Here is a 22,492-nt window from a genome sequence, read left to right as displayed (position 1 = left end):
GCAGCCATAGACCTAACTTTAAGCTGTCACTTGGCTCTATCTCTAATCTTAACCAGCATCATAACCCCAGACATAAGTATCAAACCTCACCCATGATCATAACCTTAACCCAAGTCCTAAGCCTAGCCCCAGCCTTAATCCCACTCTTAGCTTTAAACTGCCCTGATCGATAACACTAAACCTAATATATTATAAAATAATAAATAAAACGGTTGACAAAAAATAAACCAAGACAATTTTTTCCATGTGAAATAAGGAGAGGAAATATTTGGCTTCCAAATTATTTTTAGATTAATTTTGTTTTAGGAGAATTGAATATATATGAGTATTAAACAAGGAAGTTAAATGATGACTAAATTCCCAGTGATGGGTCATAGAAAATAAAAGCTATTACCATTTACCTTAGTCAATTCTCAAACAGATTTTATAAATATATCCAGAAGGTTTTAAAACCAATTTAGCATCAGATTTAAATTTTGTTGATAACAAAGCAAAAGATAAGACTAAAGCTATATAGTTTAAATGTTCTGTTTAGTTTCTAAACTCAAAGAATTTGAATTCTTGACAAGTAACTAAAGATTAAGGAGTGCATATTACCAAGGCTGAATTCCAGCAGACGTCTGTTAAGGGTCAGGTCCAATTAAAAACATAATATTATTTCAAGAAAATAAATGTTTATATAAGAGAACTTTTCCTGTATAAATGCAGCAATTATGTGAAATAGTAGACTCAGAATTACATAAAGTAGTCAAAACTCTTAAGAGATGTCTGTGGGATTTTTGTGCATACACTGTGTGGTAGGGAGGTATTTGGGTTTGCTTGTTTGTTTGTTTTTGTCCGAATGTTTCATTTCTTAAGAATTTCAATTCTTCTCATATTTAATCTCTGTAGGTTTCCAAGGACCTTGACCACTGAATGGAATTAAACTCTATGGATTAAATAATTATGTTTTTCTATTGACAGAGAAATTGGAACATATTTCTCAATGACTTAACTGAGCTTTGATGTTATTTTCATAGGATAGGAGCAGATTGTGTCTGGAGAATGCCCTTCCCACTTGCATTCCCATGCTTTGGTTCTTTAGGTAGTTAACAAAATCTAACTAGGGTTAGAATTACCAAGAATCCTTCTTTCAAATGAGTACATAAAATGCGGACATAAGCAATGATCTTTAGAAGGTCAAATTTAAGACTGGATTTTTATATATGCTGTGGTTTAATCTCTGCTAGCTCCTTCTAGCACTCACTATACCTGAATTCATATCTCACACTTTACTGTATGCTTTTATTGCTTCTGCATCTTGATTAGGAAAAAGGTGCTACTACTTTGAAATATTGTATAGGAAGAGATGAAATTTTGAAAATACAATGTGGTTATTTTGCCAGTGGTTATTGTTAAACATCTTACAAGCAAATTCCTGTATATTACTATGCCCATATAAAAATCCATTTTTTCATCAAATGGAACCAAATTATGAAGATTAAAATATCTGTGTTACAGAAAATCATTAATAATAGATTATTTTCTTTATTATTTTGACTAGAAAGGAATTGATTTCGCCAGGAAACATTCAGAAAACAATTCACTGAACACAAAAGAACTCCCAAGAACATAATGTTCAAATCTTTAAGCTTTACTTATTATTAATTTTAATAAAAACTACAAATATCCCACCATTTATTAGAAGAAAGAGCCAAATTCATTTCTGAGTCATGGCTTGGGCTTTGTGTGTAATTATTTAAATTAGAGTACATGCTCTGAAAGCAACAAGAATTTAAAAAAAATTAATGATAGAAGTAATTTGGATGGACGTCACAGCAAGCACTACAAAGTGGACTTAACCATTTCTTTTCTTATATTCTAGCTATAAGACTAAGGTACCTAGATTCTTGATGCAGGGGGGTGGGGGGGTGATGCTTGGTAATCTTTCAGAAAATTTGCTTTCATCAAGTATTAATAAGTAATACAGCACTCAGAATATGGGAAGGGAGACTTCCATTCCTACAAAACAATTTTGCTGACAACTAGCCACTTTTGTCTAAGACACAGAACATACATTAAGAAATGTTCTCTGAAAGATGTTTTCTTTTTTCTGTTCATATCTTGGAGGCAAACAGTTACATACAGTTTTTAATTAATCTTCTCAATGAAAACATATTTAGTCACTCAATCTGGAATGGCATATATTTTAGTCTTGATTCTACTATTCTATATTATGCATTCAGACAGGCAATTGGGGCAACTATTTTTGATATAAACCACAAATGAAAATTTAACTGTATTATTTATTAGGACTTAGTATATCCATATAAAAAGTAGTCTCTAAGTGTGAACAGTTCACAGAAATGTAGATACTGAGTTTCTCTCAGAAACTGGGAAGTTGTTGGCTGGTGCCTTTTCCCATGTCAAAGGCAAGTCGCTTCACTTTTATTATATTGTATTTTCTTTATGTGAATGTATATATATATATATATATATATATATATATATATATATATATATATACACACACACACACACATATTTGTGGATCTATACATATGCCATCAAATTGCATGGATCTTGCATTATATGTAGCTATAACATCTGTGGTAGAAATTGAACTTACATCCTCTTCAAAATTAGCAAGTGGTCTTAGCCACTAGTCCATCTATCCACCTCTGTCTCTACACTTTTTTAAAACCTCCACTATTAAATATATTTCACTGATCCTAATGTGAGGAATATATTCTTGCTTGTGTCCTGGCTTCAGTATTCCACTATGGAAGTTGTTCCTTTCCTGGGCGCATCTTGCAAACTCTCTACACAGAAATCAGCCTCTGTCCCAACATTCCAACATAACTATACTAAACCTGCTTAAAAAGTTTCACTCACATTTTAAAATCCCTTTCATGTATGTATGCCTCCTTTACATTCCTACAATATTTCCCTTTGATTGATCCTGAAGGACTAAATATTATCAGGAGAAGTAGAAGTGGCTCCTCAAACTCTGTCCCCAGCCCTACTGTGTTGCTTCATATGAAGTGATGGACAGTCATGTTCCAAATACATAGAACAGAGGACTGGTGCTAAGACCTAAGTACAGAGAATTGAGATTTGGAGCAAGTGTCCTGGCACTAGCCTGTACTATCTCAACGGGTCTGAGGACAATTGGGAATAGGGACAGGGGTGGAAGATTTCTGCTTTTGCCCAATGTTGGCTTGACCCCCCTTGTGTTCACAGGCTTTTATTTTTCTTAGTCTCATGTTTTAATTCCTGCAACCCATTCTCGGATTTTTTTTTCATAGAATGTTCCATTTTCACTTATATTTTATTTTTTATATATTTCAGTTTTGTCTCATATATTCATAGAAATTATAGTCTGGTATTTAAAAGCACATTAAATTTTCAAGAAATTTAATAGCATAGTAGGAGAAAAATAGTACTAAATAGATACCTTCCTATGAATACATCAGTTTAAAGATAAAGCTGTAGGATTGTTCCTGCTGATATTTTGTTTAAGACAAAGATTGAGTAAATAAGCTGCAGAGAGTCAGCATATGATGATAATTTCTCCTCCCCTCCCCTTTGCTCAAAATAACAATTGCATGTGAAAGAGTGTTTCAAAACCCTAGCTTCAAAATCTGGATGTATGTTTGCTAATATGTTTTCAATAAAAAGTGATAATTACATCTTTGAAGTTCATACTGAGAGACTGGAAATAAAACCTATGCTCTTTTGATAGCTACAGTTACAGTTGAAAGAAAAGGCATTTAGACTTCTCATTGAATTTTATGATTATACAAAGTTGAATACTTCAATTACACTCTTCCATGACAGACTCACCCTGGCAATGCCCTCCTTCATCAAAGCCATTTGGGCAATCTACCACTCCGTTGCACAGTTGTGACAAATGGACACATGCGTTGGAGCCATGGCAAGCAATGTGATTCAAGGGGCACTTGATCTCCATCTCCTCGGGACCTTTAAGTGAGAGGAAGAAAAAGTCCATGCATTAGCTTTGTTTTTCTGCATGTAAAATTTAATAGCTTTAATTAGTAAATAAAACTGCAGAAAACTCAGTCAGAGCACAATTCTGATCACCAAAAAACATAAAGATGATCCCTGTTACTAGAACTCTCATTTTGAAAGGTGTATAGCACATGGCATTTTATATTTTAACTTCAAACAATGTATTAAAACAAATACACTTTTCACCCATTAAAGCGTTATGGATTGCAAGCCTAAGAACTAGTACTTTCTCACGTTTCTTCCTAGATGAATTTGTCAAGGATGTCAAACTTTTTCACTCTCAATTTTCTTAATGATGGAACAGGTTTTTTTTTTTTTGTCAAAATATCATTTAGATTTAATTTGAACATCAAATTAGTGGTATTATCATAGTTAATAAAGAATGCTTTAACAAGAGAGTTGCCCTTGAAAGTGTTCTTTTCTGTTGTTAACTAAAGGAGGAAACCAATGCTTAAATGTTTACTTTCATCACTTAAGATGAGACACAGTAATAATGAAGAGTCATGTGAAATTATGGAAAGTGAGCAAGAAGGGACTTTTATAGAATGAGAAAACAAAAGGAAAATTATAATATATAAGGAAATAGAAGCCAATATTGCTAACAGCAAAAACAAACAACAACAAAAAAAGAATAAGAAACTGTGGATTGCTCAACCTTTAGTAGGACATATATATATATATATATATATATATATATATATATCCCATATATATATATATATATATCCCATTCTCATATTCCAGGGCTTAGAGTCATTGTTTTAGCGGAAGCAAAAAGGGTGTAAAATTTGAATGCAGTAATGACTACAACATAACAAGGCTTTTGAAATACTGCAGGGCAGCTGCTACACACGTAAACTCAGTGGTAACTACAGCATGCACAATACGAATGCAAACTCAAACCAGACTGGATACCATAAAGGAGTGAACAGTTAAGCATGAAGTTCTTTACCTAGCCATGAAGTTATTGGCAATTAACAGCTGCTAGATGAAGAAGCAGAGAAAATTTTCTTTAGAGGTGTGGTTGTCCAGTGGAAGACTACCTAATCCACTAGCATAGGAGCAGGATAAAATGGACTTGATCAAGAAAGCTGTCACACCTATTAAAAACAATGAATTTATGAATTTCTTGTGGGAATGGATGGAACTAGAAATTATCATCCTGAGTGAGATAACCCAATCACAAAAGAACCCACATGGTATGCACTCACTGATAAGTGGATATTAGACCAGAAGCTCAGAATACCCAAGATACAATTTACAGACCATATGAAGCTCAAGAAGAAGGAAGACCAAAGTGTGAATACTTTGGTCCTTCATAGAAAGGGAAACAAAAATACCCATGGGAGGAGTTACAGAGACAAAGTGTGGAGCAGAGACTGAAGGAAAGGCAATCTAGAGACTGCCCCACGTGGGAATCCATCCCATACACAGTCAATAAACCCAGACACTATTTTGGATGTCAACAAGTGCTTTCTGACCGGAGCCTGATATAGCTGTCTCCTGAGAGGCTCTACCAGTGTCTCACAAATACTGAGGTGGAGGCTCTCAGCCAACCATTGGACTGAGCACAGAGTCCCCAATGGAAGAACTAGAGTAAAGACCCAAGAAGCTGAAGGGGTTTGTAGCCCCATAGGAGGAACAACAATATGAACTAGCTAGTATCTCCAAAGCTCCCTAGGACTAAACCACCAACCAAAGAAAACACATGGTGGGACTCATGGCTCTAGTTGCATATGTAGCAGAGGATGGCCTGATTAGTCAGTCATCAGTGAGAGGAGAAGCCCTTGGTCCTATGAAAGTTATATGTCCCTGTATAGGGGACTACCAGGCTAGGAATCAGGAATGGGTGGGTTGGTGAGAAGGGGGAGTGGGTAAGGAATAGGGAGTTTTCAGAGGGAAAACTAGCAAAGGAGATAATATTTTAAATGTAAATAAAGAAAATATCTATTAAAAAAGTAAACTGTAGGGTAAGTAGAGAAGGTGGTGGATCTGGGAAGAGCTCTAAAGAACTAATAAATACATTATATATTCTCTGAAAGGCTGCTGTTAACAATTCTGAGGTATACTCATAAACCTTCCATATATCTTTACTAATTTGTAACAAAAGTATTACCAAATATGTGAAATATATTTTACTATAATATTTCTTTAGCTTGAGAAATCATTATTTCTAAAACTACTTGTTTATCTCAACTGTGCATAAATATATTCATATTCATAAGTATAAATGTACTTAAGTTCAGAACAGGTAAAAGGTAACTGAATCACTGATATTCTAAATACCTTAGTAATGTTTGTAAGATAAACATGACACAAATTGACATCACTTCAAATTAATATTATGAAGCTCTAAATACCTATTGTCACCAGTTATAAAAGAACTATTGAAAATTAAGTGACTTACTTTAAAAGTTAAAATTAGGCATAAATGTCAAAGTGGTGTTTAGGCCATTAATGTATAGTCATGTTTACATAAATTCCAAATGTGTATATGTACACATTGGGGAGATTTTAGAAATTCTATAGTAGGAAAATAGAAATTAATTAGTAATTAAAAATTGTAATTGCCATGAGTAGGTCAATGGAACTATGACATCCTATTTAAGATGGCCAAGAAATTAAAGACTGCAGAAGAGAAAGGAATATTTAGGTACAGAAGTAAGGCTCACTCATCTTTTTGCCAATTGAAACAATAGAGACATGTCTCAATTATTGACCAACAGTGTACAGAATGATGAGACCCTTCGTAGGACTAAATCACAAGATAAATGGAGAAGCTGTTCAGAAGCTGTTCAGGCTGCCTAACTTGTACACCAGCTGGGGGAGTCTTCATTCTTGTCTTCCTTTGAACTGTTACCATGGAAATTACAATGTAGCTAGAGTTTGGCTTGGGATGTTTTAGTCAATCTTCCTAAGACTCTCATACTAAAGTGTATTAAGAAAGTCAGTATAAACTCAGAGGTTCTTTATAGAAATGGTCCTTCTGTTTAAGAGTTCAGTACACAACTAGGTATAATAATATATTAAATAGTTTGATCAGCGTCAAAATTATTTCATTGAAACAGAGAAAATCCTATATGCATTTGTACACACTACACACAGTCCCTCTCTCTATATAAATATACATACTTATATACATATATGTATAAAGCTATATATCTACATATATATATGTGTGTATATATATACATATATATTAAGTTACATGATAACCTTCAAAATTATAACAATCAGAAATCTATTCCTCATTAGAAATATTTATATTGTAGCCATTATCCAAAACAGTGTTTGTTCTTGAAATTACACACTTTCATCAATTAGTTGAAATAAACATTTTAAAAGCTAAGCTTTGATTTTCAAGCAAACCTCCTAGGTTGATGTGATTCTTCTGAATTCTTATAAAAGTTAGATTATGTTTTGAATATGGAGAAAATATTTTTTTCTCTGTTTCGTAAAAAAGAGCAAGAGAAGACATGTCTCATCTAATGTTTTGCCTAACTAAAGATGCTGAGTTTGCTTTGTGTTAGACAAATGTCACAACAGAAGCAACACAGGAACCCAACACTAAGCTAACCCTGCACCCTGCTGTCTCAGACTACATTCTGCTCTGTCTACCAAGGATCTCTCCTGCTGTCTTTCCTATTTATACATTTCCAGCAATCTTATGCCTTCTTTCTGAAATCCAATTAATTTCTTTTAACCTGTATACAATAATAAATCTTACCGAGTGAATATTTTTCAAATAGCAACACTGTTTCCTACATAAAAATAATACGGCTAGACATATTTTCAGAGTTGAGATTGTGCACGCTGCATGCCTCTTCACAGACTCTGTTCCACTCTCATCATCCTCCTGATTTAGTCTTCCTCAGCATAGTCAAGTTTGATCCTATAACAGTAAAACATCCTAGAAGGTCTAGTGCACAAATAAAACTACTCATCCTTATGGGAACTTAAATTCTATCAAACATGACATACTCTGCGTTATTTATGGACTATCTTCAATTACTAAATATAAAACTAAATATTAAATTGGAGTTTTGTACATTGTGAAAGTGTGGAACCCCAGATTCCTTCAGAAACTTCCCTGCTTTTCTGTCTAAATGAATATCCTACTTTGTTATCGCCTGCCTCTCAGACTCAATCACATTATTTTGGATCTTTGTGGCTTCATTGATTTTCTGGCATACTTACATAGAGTACACATCATTTCACACATGCAGATATACACCTAACCATCATCAGTCTTGAAAGCAAGATCTTCAGTAGGGCATAATATTTAGGTTTCCTGAAAGTTTTCCCATAACTCTCCACACTCGACAAACTCTATAGTCCATCACTCTGGATTTGTTCATGACTACAATTTTCAAGCATTTTGTTTTGATATTAGAGTGTGAGAAATCTGGTATTACCAATTGTTTCCTTTTTATCTATATACTACAATCTCCTAACCCAGCCAGATACACAATGTGCACTTGATATTCAGTTGCTGAAAGAACACAGAGTATAAAACACTGCTAATTAACATTTCTGACATACAAGAACTTAAAATTTTTCTCCCATTAACACAATTAATTGATAAATTTGCACTAAGAGAACTTTTACCCTATGACCACTTTAATTTATAATGATTCTTAATTTCGGGCCAAATTAAAACAAAAATGTCTTGGCTTGTTTTCATTATCTAATTGAAATTTAATGAGCACTGCTTGCAACTAATATTGAGATTTATAGGATGCTTCATTCAGTGGCCATTTCCCTCCCATGACATACCATATTTACTCTCAATTATGGAGTTTTCATTATGTGATACCATCATCTAGAATGCAAACCTTTATTCTTTCTTTCTCCAACACAATCCATCAGTGTAAATTCCAGCCTTGCTCATGGAGTCTGTTATTTTTGAGAGACTAACAGAGTAGAAAGAGCACTAGTTTTGAAGACCAATCCTTGGGTTTGCTTTTATAGTTACTCAGTAGTCACCTAAACTGAGTGCAGTGCTTACTTCACTAAGATTCTTGCAACACTTGGAAATAGAAATAATAAGAGCAACATATGGATTCTTTCCAGCTTCTGGCTATTATAAATAAGGCTGCTATGAACATAGTGGAGCATATATCCTTATCACATGTTGGAACATCTTCTGGGTATATATCCAGGAGTGGTATTGCTGGATCCTCTAGTAGTACTATGTCCAGGTTTCTGAGGAGCCACCAAACTGATTTCCACAGTGGTTATACCACTTGCAATCCCACCAGCAATGGAGGAGTGTTCCTCTTCCTCCACATTCTTGCCAGCATCTGTTGTCACCTGAGTTTTTGATCTTAGCCATTCTGACTGGTGTGAAGTAGAATCTCAGGGTTGTTTTGATTTGAATTTCCCTGATGACTAAGGATGTTGAACATTTTTTAGGTGCTTCTCAACCATTCAGTATTCCTCAGTTGAAATTTTTTTATTAGCTCTGTCCCCAGTGAAGGAGCTAGAGAAAGTACCCAGGGAGCTGAAGAGTTTTGCAGCCCCATAGGAGGAACAACAATATGAACTGACAACTATCTCCAGAGCTCCCTGGGACTAAACCATCAACCAAAGTAAACACATGGTGGGACTCATGGCTCTAGCTGCATATGTAGCAGAAGATGGCCTAGTTGGTCATCAGTAGGAGGAGAGACCCTTGGTGTTATGAAGGTCATATACCCTAGTATAGTGAACTACCAGGACCAGGAAGCAGTAGTGGGTGGGTTGGTGAGCAGGGGGAAGGGGTAAGAGATAGAGAGTTTTCAGAGGGGAAACTAGGAAAGGGGATAACATTTGAAATGTAAATAAAATATCTAATTTTAAAAAACCTAGAGGGATTCACTAGGCAGAAAGAAAAAAAGAGAGAATAACAACATCTATATGAAGCCAGGCGTGGTGGTGCACGACTTTAATCCTAGCACTTGGGAGGCAGAGGCAGGTGGATTTCTGAATTCGAGGCCAGCCTGGTCTGCAAAGTAAGTTCCAGGACAGCCAAGGCTATACAGAGAAACCCTGTCTCGAAAAACCAAAGCAAACACAAACAAACAAAGAACATCTATATGCCAGGCAGTGGTGGCACATGCCTTTAATCCCAGCACTTGGGAGGCAGAGGCAGGTGGATTTCTGAATTCCAGGCCAGCCTGGTCTACAGAGCAAGTTGAAGTTGCAGGACAGTCAGAGCTACACAGAGAAACTCTGTCTCGAAAAACAAACTAAAAAAAAAAAAAATTCTATATTAGTGAGCTCCAAAAGATGCAAGTAGAATTGTGCTTTTAGTTATGGTTTTTAGAATAATGTGAAAATCAGTATTAAATAAATTTTAATACTGCAGAAATATAGGACATTTCTATTTCTAGAGTGTCTCACAGTACTGAGTTGGGGAATATTTAATGTTGGGAAATTTTCCTCTTTATTAATTCAAGATTCCAACACTTCTGACAATCTATGAGAAGTGTCTGAAAATTAACTTAATGTATAGTCATTGTAAAACATAACTTAATTAAATATTATGATTTCGAAAAAACTGGTGTTTGAATTATTATTAATGCTGTCTATCTATATTTTTACTTTTATTATAAAGAATTCTTTCCATCAAAATATAGTTTTTTGAATATATTGATGAAGAGCATCTTCTTAAATTTTAGTGTTGAAAATATGATATCAGTGCAAGATGAAATATTACATCAGTGTACTATTATAATTATCCAAACAGCAGAACCAAATAACTATGGCTGTCTAGATCTTTAAAATCATCACATGGGAAGTGCATGATATTATTTTCAACATTGTTTCAGATAAATGGCATACAGTATAAATGTGTTTATTGTATACTCAATGATATTAAACAGAAACTGTATTATGTTCACTTGTACACATGCACATCTAAAATTATTAAGCAGCACATTGATTTATGTTCACATGTTGATAGGTTGTACACACAGCTTTTACACATATTTACTGATTTTACACTTAGCATTAGTTTATGTACACCTACTGATATAAAAGAGTACACTGGACAGTGTACTACCTTTATTATATGAACATACATTTTTAATACTTGTTTGCTTACATTAGATTATACTCTTATCTGTAATAACAAATTAACTATATAATATATTTACTGTATAATATTTTTTAACTTAAGATGGAACTGAGGCTAGTTCACACACTAGCTACATCCCCAGCTTCCCATAATTTAGTTCTGCATATGCTACCCCAGCAAACACACTGGTATTTTAATTCAAGGGGAAACAAAAGATGTTTATAGTATTTCACGTGTAATTAAAATTAGATTTATGAACATTAACACTTAAATAAAACAGTCTTGTTTTATCATTTGTTAGAACAATCTATGTGACTACACTCTAGAAAGGAGAAATAGAAATAAACCCTTCTACATCCTCGTGTGCACTCAATCTAGCAGTAATTCCTGGAGACCGAATAATTTCTGGGAAAAAAAAAAAACAACAACAACAGTTTTCTCTAATAAATTCTTTATGTTTACATTATTTCAAATGAATGTTGTAAGAGTCAAGAGCCCGAGGAGTTTGAAAAATGACTGATTTGTCTAGTGCCTCCCTTTAAGCCATCTCTGACCTCTTCCTGTTTTCTTAGAGTCCTGGAAAAGGAAAGTTTGCACTTTGATAACATGTTCAAGATTTCAAATATTTTCTCTTTACTCCTAATGTGAAGAAGTCTCAGTGATAGAGAGACTCTGTTGAAGCATACAGAGCTGTAGAAGTTTAATGAATAAAAAACATGTCTCTGCACTCAAGAAAACAAAAGCCACGTTAAAGCAATGTTGCCATGACCACAGACCACACAGCAGACTATGGTGAATCCATAAGTAAATAGATGACAGTACAGTTTTTTATTCAGAAACTCTAAATCACATTTAGTGACATTACTGTTGTAAAATAGTGTCTCTGGGCATGCAAAAGGGTTCAGTGGTTAGGAATAACTGCTGCTCTTCTAGAGAGAAGCTGTTCTGCTATTAACACGTGAATCAGGCATCTCACAATACTTTTGTATTCCCAGCTTCAAGTGACTGCCCTCTTTTGGCCTCTGTGAGTACAAATATATATGTGGCCTTCACACATACACACATAATAAAAATACTAATAATAAATCATAAAAATAGTTTCAGGCTGGTGCATAGATATATGTGTTTTGTGCCAATTTAGAATATATCAGGTGATTTTTCAAACATTGTATTGACTTTTGGCATTGGAATAGTACATGAATATGAAGTTATAATATTTTCCTGCACTGAAACAAAAAATCAACATACCCCCAGTTGACAAAGAAATATTAGGATACAGTCATGGTCAATATTTAACATGAATTATGACCTTCAGAATAAAAATTGATTAGACCAACTGCCTTTCTGCCCTTTGACCTCCAAATATATAAACAAATATGTTAAAAAGTAGATGAAATATTGTTTTATATGGGATTGTTGCTGCATCACTCTCTTCATTAAACTCAGAGCTAATAGGGCATTACAAGTTCAATGCTTATTTAATTGTTTCAAATCCTCATTTCTTCCACTACAGACATTATTTACATAATCTTGGAATGCTGAATATTTTCTGGAGAGGAATAGAGGACAATCTGTATAGGTATAAAGACTAAACAAATATAGTCAGGTAGCTGGGTCTCTACAAATCCTAAGGTGTAATTCAGTCGTAGATTACTTTGCTGAACAGTATGACTCAACATATATTTCTTTAGAAGTTAATATTCATAAATCAAACATTAATTTTATTTGAAATAGTATACATTTTTTGTCCCCCCTTATTAAAATATAACCTTGATGACTTCATTAGCACATGCAGAAGCAAATTATGGGAGACTGAGCATGTAGTTAATTGTCTAGAAAATCCTCAGTTCTATTGCATAGAAAGTTAGAAAGTAAATTTGTGATCAAACATAAGAGCATAATTTCATGTAATCAAATAAATATAGAAAATTTGGGATCCTACTATAAAAAAGAACACATCATTTTCAGATAATATAGCTCTGGTTTTGGGATTAACTATTCAGGTCGAGACTATCCGTAATACACACAGAACAGAAGCTCCATATTTTACCTGGGAAACAAGTGTTTTGCTCTCTTATTCTCTTGGGTTGCTTTACTATAATAGCCCAATAGCTGCTGGTTATGAATGAGAAGTTCAGGGACACATGGAAAGCCTGACACTTTATAAACAGAAAGAACTCTCTGATATGAAGCTTAAAGACTGGGTCTTGATACAAAAGATAATCCCACGAATGTTTATCATATAGAACTGTCTGAGGAAAGGCATCTTGTTCACTGCTAACAAGGGGTGTGGGAGAACAACAGTCCACTGACTGCTACTAAGACAAATAGCTGAGTCCATGTATGTAAGAAGTATTGATTTTAGCTCAATGCTGTCCAATTTAGGACACTGCTATGGTACTATCAAAAGGAACATTTCTTATCAATTTATGAAGGTAGAGAATTGTTTTTCTCAGTCTTTATTTTCAAGCTACAATAAGTAAAGTTTAGATCCAGATTCCCAATTAAGACCTAAAAATGAATGGCTGATTAGCATTCAGTGACTAATTCAAGAAAAAAATCTTCCTAAGAAAACAAACAAGCCAACACTTGATGACTAGATCTTTGAATCCAAAATTTGAAAACACGTGTTCTTACTGACTTCTTTTCATGTGGAATAAAAATGTGAAGAAAGCTCTTTGAGGACCAATAAGCATTTTTTTTTGATGGAATAGCTCTTCCACAGAATTTACACAAAATGAAATCAATTGTACAAGCCTGAAGACAGATATAGTTTCCAGCTCTGGGTGAACGTAGCATTCAGAAGAACACCATCTTTCTGAATACACAGAAACTTAATCAACATTCTCTATGGTACATGAACAGCACAAGTACCAAGATCTTTGCTGATTCTCATGGAACACTTAACACAGTTCTTTATTTGATGTTGCTTATTCACTATTCCACTGGGGGAAAATCTATCTGTCCTTTACCAGTATTGAATGAATAAGATAAAACCAGAGAGGAGAGAAACACATGCCTTATGTTTTGTTTACTCTCTATTAATTTACCTTGTATCAAAACATAGAAGCAATAATTATGGAGGCCTAATTAGTCTACAAATATCTTAGTAAGGAAGTCTGTCAGACAGTATGTCTTTCCAGTGTTGAAACAATGTATCAGAAAATTATCTGTGGAGAAGAGAGGAGAGGGATTCTATAATAAGAATATAGATGTCTGAAAAGGTCAAAAGAAACCTATGATATGTATCATCCTGTGCATTAGCTAACACATACTTTTTTAATGAAATTTTTCATCTGGGATAGATGATACCAATGCACATATAATAACCAAAGACCCTCATACCAAAACTAAAATAATATTTATGTATCAGATATGAGAAGTACCTTTCCAAGCTGTCAGGACTGCTTTAGAGACTCCTGAAACATAGCCTATTGCTATTGCCCTTCGCTGTCCCTGAGAGGTGAAAGGTAAGTCCCTACTGCTGATGACATCATGCACTTCAGAAACAGGACAAAGAGGCCTTTGAGATGGGACTGACTCTATTGTCTCCTCCACACGGACTAGCTTTCATGGTACCAGAAAGTACCATGCAAGCTGCCAAAGGAGAAAGACAGCCAACAGCTCTTACCCAGCTATGATGGATATGTTCTATATCATTGACCTGTGGGACACAACCCTAGAGGCACAGCAGTGCTGTGCAGACCTTAGTAATAACCAAGAGCTCTCCAATTGAACTTAAGACTGCTCAACAAGAGATACATTATGCCTTGTGCTGGCAACCTAGCCAACTAAGCAAGGACAGTGAAGTATGAATCTTAGGAGGAACTCGAAAACCACCATTTCATTAAGGCAGCATGATCATTAAACTCAGACAAACTGTCTGTCCTTAGACCCAAATATAGGTGTAGGTTGCATGGATTCAACGAAGCATCTTTTAGAAAAAGAGAATTCACTACAGAAACTCATAACCAATCAAAATGCAGAGATGTTGAGAGCAGTCTTAATGGATACAACTACCAAACTGTTCCATTTCTAAAGCTCAGGGAACACTGTGAAAGAGGAGGATCACAGAGTTTGCTCCGAGAGGATCATGGTGGTTAAAATGAAAGTGGATCCCATAACATAATAAATCAGAACATCTGGTTTTGGCGCGTGTGTCATGGGAGGTAGATCTAGGGATATGAGGTTTCAAAAGCCAACACCACGACCACCAGTTTTTCACTGCTTCTTGGCTATGGATTCAATGTAAGCTCTGACTCACCTGATGAATTACAAAAGAGCAGATGAATAGAAAACCTAACCCCATTTTCTACCAAGTAATCCCTCCTGACCCTTGGCATGCACCATAGAAAACTATCTTAAAAATTGCCACCACGCCCTTCTATACATTTAAGAAAATATTATTATTAGTGAAAGACAGCCAAAGAATTCTGAGATCTGAACAAATATTCTTCCTCAGGAAGAGCACAGCAATTGGTTCTTAAATGCTAATTTATATATACATATGTATATTTATATATACATATATGTATATGTGTGTGTATGTGCATAGATAGATAGATAGATGATAGATAGATAGATAGATAGATAGATAGATAGATAGATAGATAGATAGATAGATAGATAGATATTATACCAATATGACATATATGCATGTAATAACAATGATTGAAGAAAAGAGTTCATGAATTTGATGAGGGCAAGGAGAGTTATATGGAGGGAGGAAAAGGAAGACGAGCATGTAACCTTATTATATTCTCAAAAAAAAGTAATGAGATGTTTAAATAAGATAGCTTACAGTTGTGAGGAAGATGCACTGTTAAGAGCTGTAGGTCAGCACAAGCACTCTTACATATGTTAGTTCTGCTGAAGTTGTAAATTGTATATCTGTTAGAGAAAAGGTGAAATGGTTTAAATGAACAACGTTCTTCAAAATTTAATTTTAATGGAATTCAAAGTGGTGTTATCTCTGAAAATGACTTCATGATGCACTTTAAAAAAAAACAGTTTGTTCATGATTGTATTCTATAAACGTCACAGTTATGGGATAATTGCGGTGTATTGAGTGCTTCCTCTGTCCCTGTCTCTGTGGTAAGCACATAATGTCCATTATCTAATTAAATTCTTGCAGGAACACCATGAGCTAGCTATTATAATTGCTATTATATAGATGATAAAATTGAAGATTTGAAAGGTTAAATACTTTATTCAAGGTCACAAAGTAACAATGTTATTTGAATTTAGATACCTTACTTATTGAAAACCTGGTATCCTTTTCACGGTATTATATTGTGCAATGATCTCAAAAAAGACATTATGTGTGTTAGTCTGCTTGACTTAACTTTGTCTCTTCTAAATTAAGTTCAGTACAGAAACTCTTGAGGAAGAGGAAAAACAGGCAGGTACATATCCTCATCATTGCCTCAAAGTTATAACTTTTATATTTCTGAGTCAAAGTCTTTATACACAGATACTGCCTGACCACTGTTAGCATATGACATTCTCTGTATAGATTTTTGCTCCTCTCAACAACTAGAGGAAATAGGAGAATCCAGCCAGGTATGGATGAGAATTGCATCTTGCATTTTGTTTGCTTATTCCAGGTTTTCTAGACAATTGTAGCACAGGATGGGGAAATGAGAGCAAATGATGATAAATGGGAGGCACAGTAGGCAGGCTGATAGGTATGTAACACGAATGGTACCAGGGCAGCCTCTTTCACTGCCTGCTTATATATGAAGGTGCATGGAATTATTTTATAAGTACTGTAATGCACTAAGTGTTTTCTGCTTGTAATAAAAAATAACTCCTGTAGCACCATATTTTACTTGGAAAACAAGTGTTGTGCTCTCTTGATCTCTTAGGTTGCTTTAGTATGATAGCCCAATAGCTCCTGGTTATTGTCTTATGTTTGTTTTTTAAATATTGACTGTGGCCTCAGGTATTGGTCATTGTTGAAAAAAAACCCTAATTATGGACCTATCTCCTATGTTTTTGCCTATCTCACAGAACCTTGAATGTAAATTGTCCTACAATGCACTGAATTCAAATCCATACCAGTGGTATAAAAGGACAGCTTAACTCCTTAAATGGTCAGCTGGCTTCTCCTTGCACAACAATCTTTTTTTCCAGCAAATCGATGAGTCATTACCATGTGCATATGTCCACACTGATTAGCTACGTACAAACTGCCTCCTGTCTGTGGAGAAGCCATGCACATCCCACCGCTTGCTCCAGTCTCATTTATAACTAGTTAGTTAAGCAGGCCAAAATCCAGCAGAAAGAAGGCCATCATCACAGCTCCAAAACCAAGACAAAATCTGCCTCTTTGCATTGCAGGCCTTGGCACCTGTCACTAACATGACCTCTATAAATTCCCTGACACAGGGCAAACGAGTATTTTTTTGAAGCAATCTCAAATCCTGAGAGGGGAGATATCATTTAATTCATTAGTGAGTCATCAAAGACTAGTCTCAACTAGGCTGAGTTTAGTAGAATACTTTACAGTAAGCACACATTTAGATTGATGTTTGGGAGATCCCAGAGGAATACTCATGTGGGCTTATCACGTGGGTTTATAATTGCCCAGCAATGTAGGCCAACATTCTGGCTTTCTTGGTTCAACACATTTGAATTTCTCCAATTTATATGAAAAGTTAATAGCTAAATATAGAACATGCAGTGATGGAGAGGAACAGTAAAACAGGTCTCTCTTTCTTGATAAATATTATTTAGCAATAGTCACTGTCTTTCAGATTTTACCAAATGACCAACCCTTTATAGTATAGGATATAAAAGGCTGTGTGTTGTTCAAGGATAACACAAAGGCTTCAGATTGAAACACAAACATGGGATCTTAATATGATAATGGTGTCAGTAACATCAGCTCACTAATCAGAATCCAAAGACCTTACTAATTAATGAACTCAACGTATGTGTTGTTTAGATTGCTCTGAGGAATTCTTTATATTTAAGGATAATTCTAGTGATTTGTCATCTTCAGGAACATCCTTCTGTCAAGAATTAAAAATAAAATGGAAACAACAAAGGGGCTTTTCTTGGTGCAGATTAAGAAATATGGAAAAGGTATGAATGCAAGCAACTTGAATTCACAAATTATTCAAAATACCAGGAAGCCTCTGGGCCAAGAGCAGGCCCACTAAGTATCTGTTCGGTCCCATGGCTCAGCTGCACCAAACTTATGAGTCTCCCATTACCTGGCCATTTTCTCAACTATAGTTTCAAAATAAACCATGCATTCACGTCTGTGCTAACTGTTCTCTATGGAGCTTTTATAACTAAGGTAAAGCATAGACAAAAAGTACCAGGATGTTAGTGGGAAGAGACAAGAAAAGGCAAACATCAAAAGAATTTTGCGGGCATTGTTTAACAGAACAGGCCAGTATAAAATGGTCCTAAATTACAAACAATATCAAGCCTGTAGCCATTTGAGTATATATGTAAAATTAATAAAAATTTTTTAAATTCTTTTATATTTTTGGTTGTAAGCCTAGCCTTTAACTGCTGAGTCAAAGAGATCCCCAGGACCCAATAGGGATGACATTAGGGGACATACCCAACAAAGAAAAACAATAACCTGTAGAGACCATATCCAGATGTTAGGCACAGCCCCTGGTTGAGGAATGGGGCCACCCATCCATATCAAAAATATTAATCCAGAATTGCTCCTGTCAAATGGAAAGGTAGGCACAAAGAGTGGAGCAAAGAGTAAAGGGCAGGCCATCCAGATACTGCTCCACTTAGGGATCCATTCCATATAGAAACCACACAGATACTGTTGCTGATGTCAAGAGGCACTTTATGAGAGGAGCCTGGTATAGATGTCTCCTGAGAGGCTGTGCCAGAGCCTGATAAATATAGATGAGGACGCACATAGCCAACAATTGGACTAAGTGTGGGGACCACAATGGAGGATTTCGGGGAAGGACTGAAGGAGCTGAAGAGATTAGCAGCCCTACAGAACAACAATATCAACCAGCCAGACCCTCGTAATTCCCAAGGGACTAGACTACCCACCAAAGAGTCCACATGGAGGGACCAATGGCTCCAGCTGCATATGTAGCAGAGGATTACCTTATCTGGCCTCCCCTTGGTCCTGTGAAGGCTTGCTGACCCAGTGTAGGGGCTAGGGGGCTGAGGTAGGAGGGTGTGGGAAGGTAGGGGGAGAAAACTTATAGAAGGAGGGGGAACCAGGGAGAGGTGTTTAACTGGAAAGAAGGATAACATTTGAAATGTAAATAAATAAAATAACCAATAAAATAAAAAATCATTTACATTTTGTACATATGATGCAAATAAATTTTAACTAGTTCATTTGCCAATTCAATATTGTTAACATTGTTAAAATCTCATGAAAGATGAACCCTTGAAAACCTGAGTATGAGAAAATTCATAAGCACACATTATTGATGAAGAGAAAATAATATTCTGCTGCCAGAAATATAAAGAATATAAAAAATACCCAAGTTCACTTCTACAGAGGCTCTCCCTGTGTTCTCCTAAATCCTATGAAGATGACAAATGAGCTCAATTACAGTAAAATTGCACAGAACTGAATACTGAAAAAAAAAACATTGCACTTCTTTATAGATGCCTCATGTATATGTAAAATTGTCTTGGAAACATTAGATTTTATTAGTCTCATGGATTAACTCTGACCAACATCCTCCCATTCCACATGAGACATTTGATTAGTTCTTGCCTCTCTACCCTGCTGTAGAATCTAAAACATTTCTTCTCATATGAACTCACAAATAGCTCCATTTTATTTTTTTAGTCCGTGTCCAAGTTTGATATAATACATTTTATTTATTTTATATTTCATTAGCATATACAGTATCAGGTTTTGTTATGGAGGAAGCCAATAGGATTAGAAAATGTTATATTTAGTGAAGTGACTGAGTCAGAAGTGTCACATTTATTTATCTGATGTGCAGCCTAGTGATCCTCTCAGAGTGCAGATTGTGATTCAGTAGGTGCTGGCTGGTGCTGAGCATCTGCATTTGTGTCAAACCCCAGGTGCTGTCTGTGGTGCTTTACTGGGAAACCACAACTGCTCTCCACAAAACAGGCAGCAAGAACATTTCAAAGCCATGTCTGTATTCTCAGAAACACCACACCCCCTCTGCTGCTTGCATTTATCTTCAAATAGAGTAAGTTCACGACTCTCCGAAGATCAAGTACTACAGCACTATTATTTCTCAAAGGTATAGTTATGAAATAGAAATCGAAGAGTTAAATTTCTTGGCATAAGTCATCTACTGACATCAGTGCCCAAGGTTAAGTTGCTATAGCTTGCCAAAAGCTATTAGCATCATTTTGGCTAACCAAACAAGGTCATAATCAAAAGGCTTGGGTTGTTAAAAAGAAATTATCGAATCTTGCAGTTTCTTTTAAGTAATATTGATGTTTTGTTAGTCTGAAATTAACATTGTGATTGATATTAATTTTTATGGCTTATTATGTGTAGAAAAACTCCACTGAGGACTACAAACCCCAGATATTAAAAGGCTCTCTGTGGTTCCTTTGCTTCCTTTTAGTTAAGGTTCTGTGCAATGCTGCTCTATAGACTACAACTCTAGACCTGTTTTCCTCAAGATACTTTTTTTTATGTGCATTTTAGGACACTGTCATTTTGAAATATAAAGCCCCTTACAAGTTTCCTACCTGGTGAAATAACTTTTCACAATGGTATCCCTTTATATTCTTCACTGTCTATTATAGCATCAGTGAAACTGCTAGGGGAATAAAGTTTTAACAGAGATCCGATCCTTCAAAAAGACTCAAAACCATTTCTAAACACCCTCTCTCAATCCAGCAAAACTGCTCCTTCCAAGTTGCCAATACAGTGACTGTATAACAGTCAACACCCTGTCAGTTATTGCAAGCATGATTTCTCCACACCACAGATAACCAGTCCCTGTGTTGTTCATCTCAGCAACAGACATCCTTTGTCTGGCTCATGCTGTTAAGTGGGATCCATTTCATGTCCTGTTGTAAATACTTCCAGAACACAGAAACAGCCTCCATAAAATTGCCCATGATTTTTCTAGGAGATCTCACCTCTCAATCTGTTTCCTTCTACTGCCCTTCCTTCAGTCCCTGCAGATGCATCACTACATACACTCCATTTTCTGCAATGGCTACTATCATGGATTTGTGTGTCTACTCCAGCCTGAAAACAAGAAATGTCTTTTTAAGCTTAAATGTGACTTCAATCTTATTAATAATGTACCAAATATTATTGCATGTTGCCCATCCATTCACGAGTGGTCTAAAGACATGGATTATTAACCTATTTTTTTCTGAAGGAAAAAAAAAAAACATTTATGTGGCATGTACCCAGAATGTCATTTTATTCAGGCATAAAGAAAACAACTAAAGAAATAATGACATTTAAAAAAATGTTTCAATTAGGAAATTTTAAGCAAATATTGTAGTTAGTTTATCTGTCTGTCTGTCTATCTATTCATTTATTGACTTTATATCTGGATCACAGCCCCTCTCCAATTCCCACCCTAACAAAACTGTCCCTTCCTTATCCCCTTCCCTTCTCCTTAGAGAAGTAGAAGCCCCTCATGGGTACTAACCCACCCTAACACGTCAAGTCTCAGCAGGACTAAATGCATTGTGGCGTGACTTGATAATACTGAGTTTCTCTAATGAGGAAACAGACTCAGGAATGAAATGTATTATATAAAGCCATCGCTGAGAGTTTTGAGGTCTAGGAGTTGAATTTATTTTGTCTCTGAAGTCATCACAGTTATCCACAATAATTTACTGCTATGAAATAAATTCCTGGATGCACATAACTTCTACTGGGCATGCTTCTCTTACTGGCCCTTTTGTACTTTGCCTCACAGGCACTGATGCCCAGATTCATAATGACATTTTCTTCTCTCTTTCTCTTCGGTAGGTTCTTGGCATTGCCACGCAAAAATGATAGCTTGGCCTCTATCAATAAATTATAATACAAAACAATTTAAGTATGTATCTTATTGTTTATTTTCTAAAATAGGTGTAGATTGTAAACTTGGTTAATATTAGAGATGATAAATTATATTTAAGCTTTGATAATTAATGAAAAGGAAAGATTCATTTTCTGTCCTGTTACTCCTTGCAAATGTAAAAATAATATGTGCAAATGTACAATAAAATTAAAATATATGTTTCACACCAGCTGGTTAATAGATGTAATTTTTATATATTTTAACTTTATTTCATTGCTAAAAAATACAAATGTCTTATATATTTCCACTTTAAATGTGTTGCTTTGACATACAGATTACTTTGACCTGGTAAAAGTAAATAGCAGATGTAATAGAAATCTCTACTTTCTGTTTTTCTACTTAAAGGTAAAATGTGAATTTCATTTGTGAAGATTCCTTGCTCTCTCCT

The 22,492-nt window shown here is 35.2% G+C and overlaps 1 protein-coding gene across 3 annotated transcripts in view; it reads right to left on the bottom strand.

Annotated features, from left to right (window-relative positions):
• Lrp1b (LDL receptor related protein 1B) overlaps window positions 1-22,492 on the bottom strand; it is a 2,026,300-nt gene that overhangs the window by 1,356,271 nt on the left and 647,537 nt on the right. For all 3 annotated transcript variants that reach the window (XM_021181392.3, XM_029472167.2, XM_029472172.2), the window contains exon 3: window positions 3,826-3,963. In XM_021181392.3, the coding sequence (XP_021037051.1) occupies window positions 3,826-3,963 (138 nt within the window). The remainder of the gene's footprint in view (window positions 1-3,825; window positions 3,964-22,492) is intronic.

The sequence above is a fragment of the Mus caroli genome, unplaced genomic scaffold (genome assembly GCF_978045245.1).
Source record: "Mus caroli unplaced genomic scaffold, Mus_caroli_1 scaffold_2, whole genome shotgun sequence".
Lineage (NCBI taxonomy): Eukaryota > Metazoa > Chordata > Mammalia > Rodentia > Muridae > Mus > Mus caroli.
This window is presented reverse-complemented; position numbering and strand designations above follow the sequence as displayed.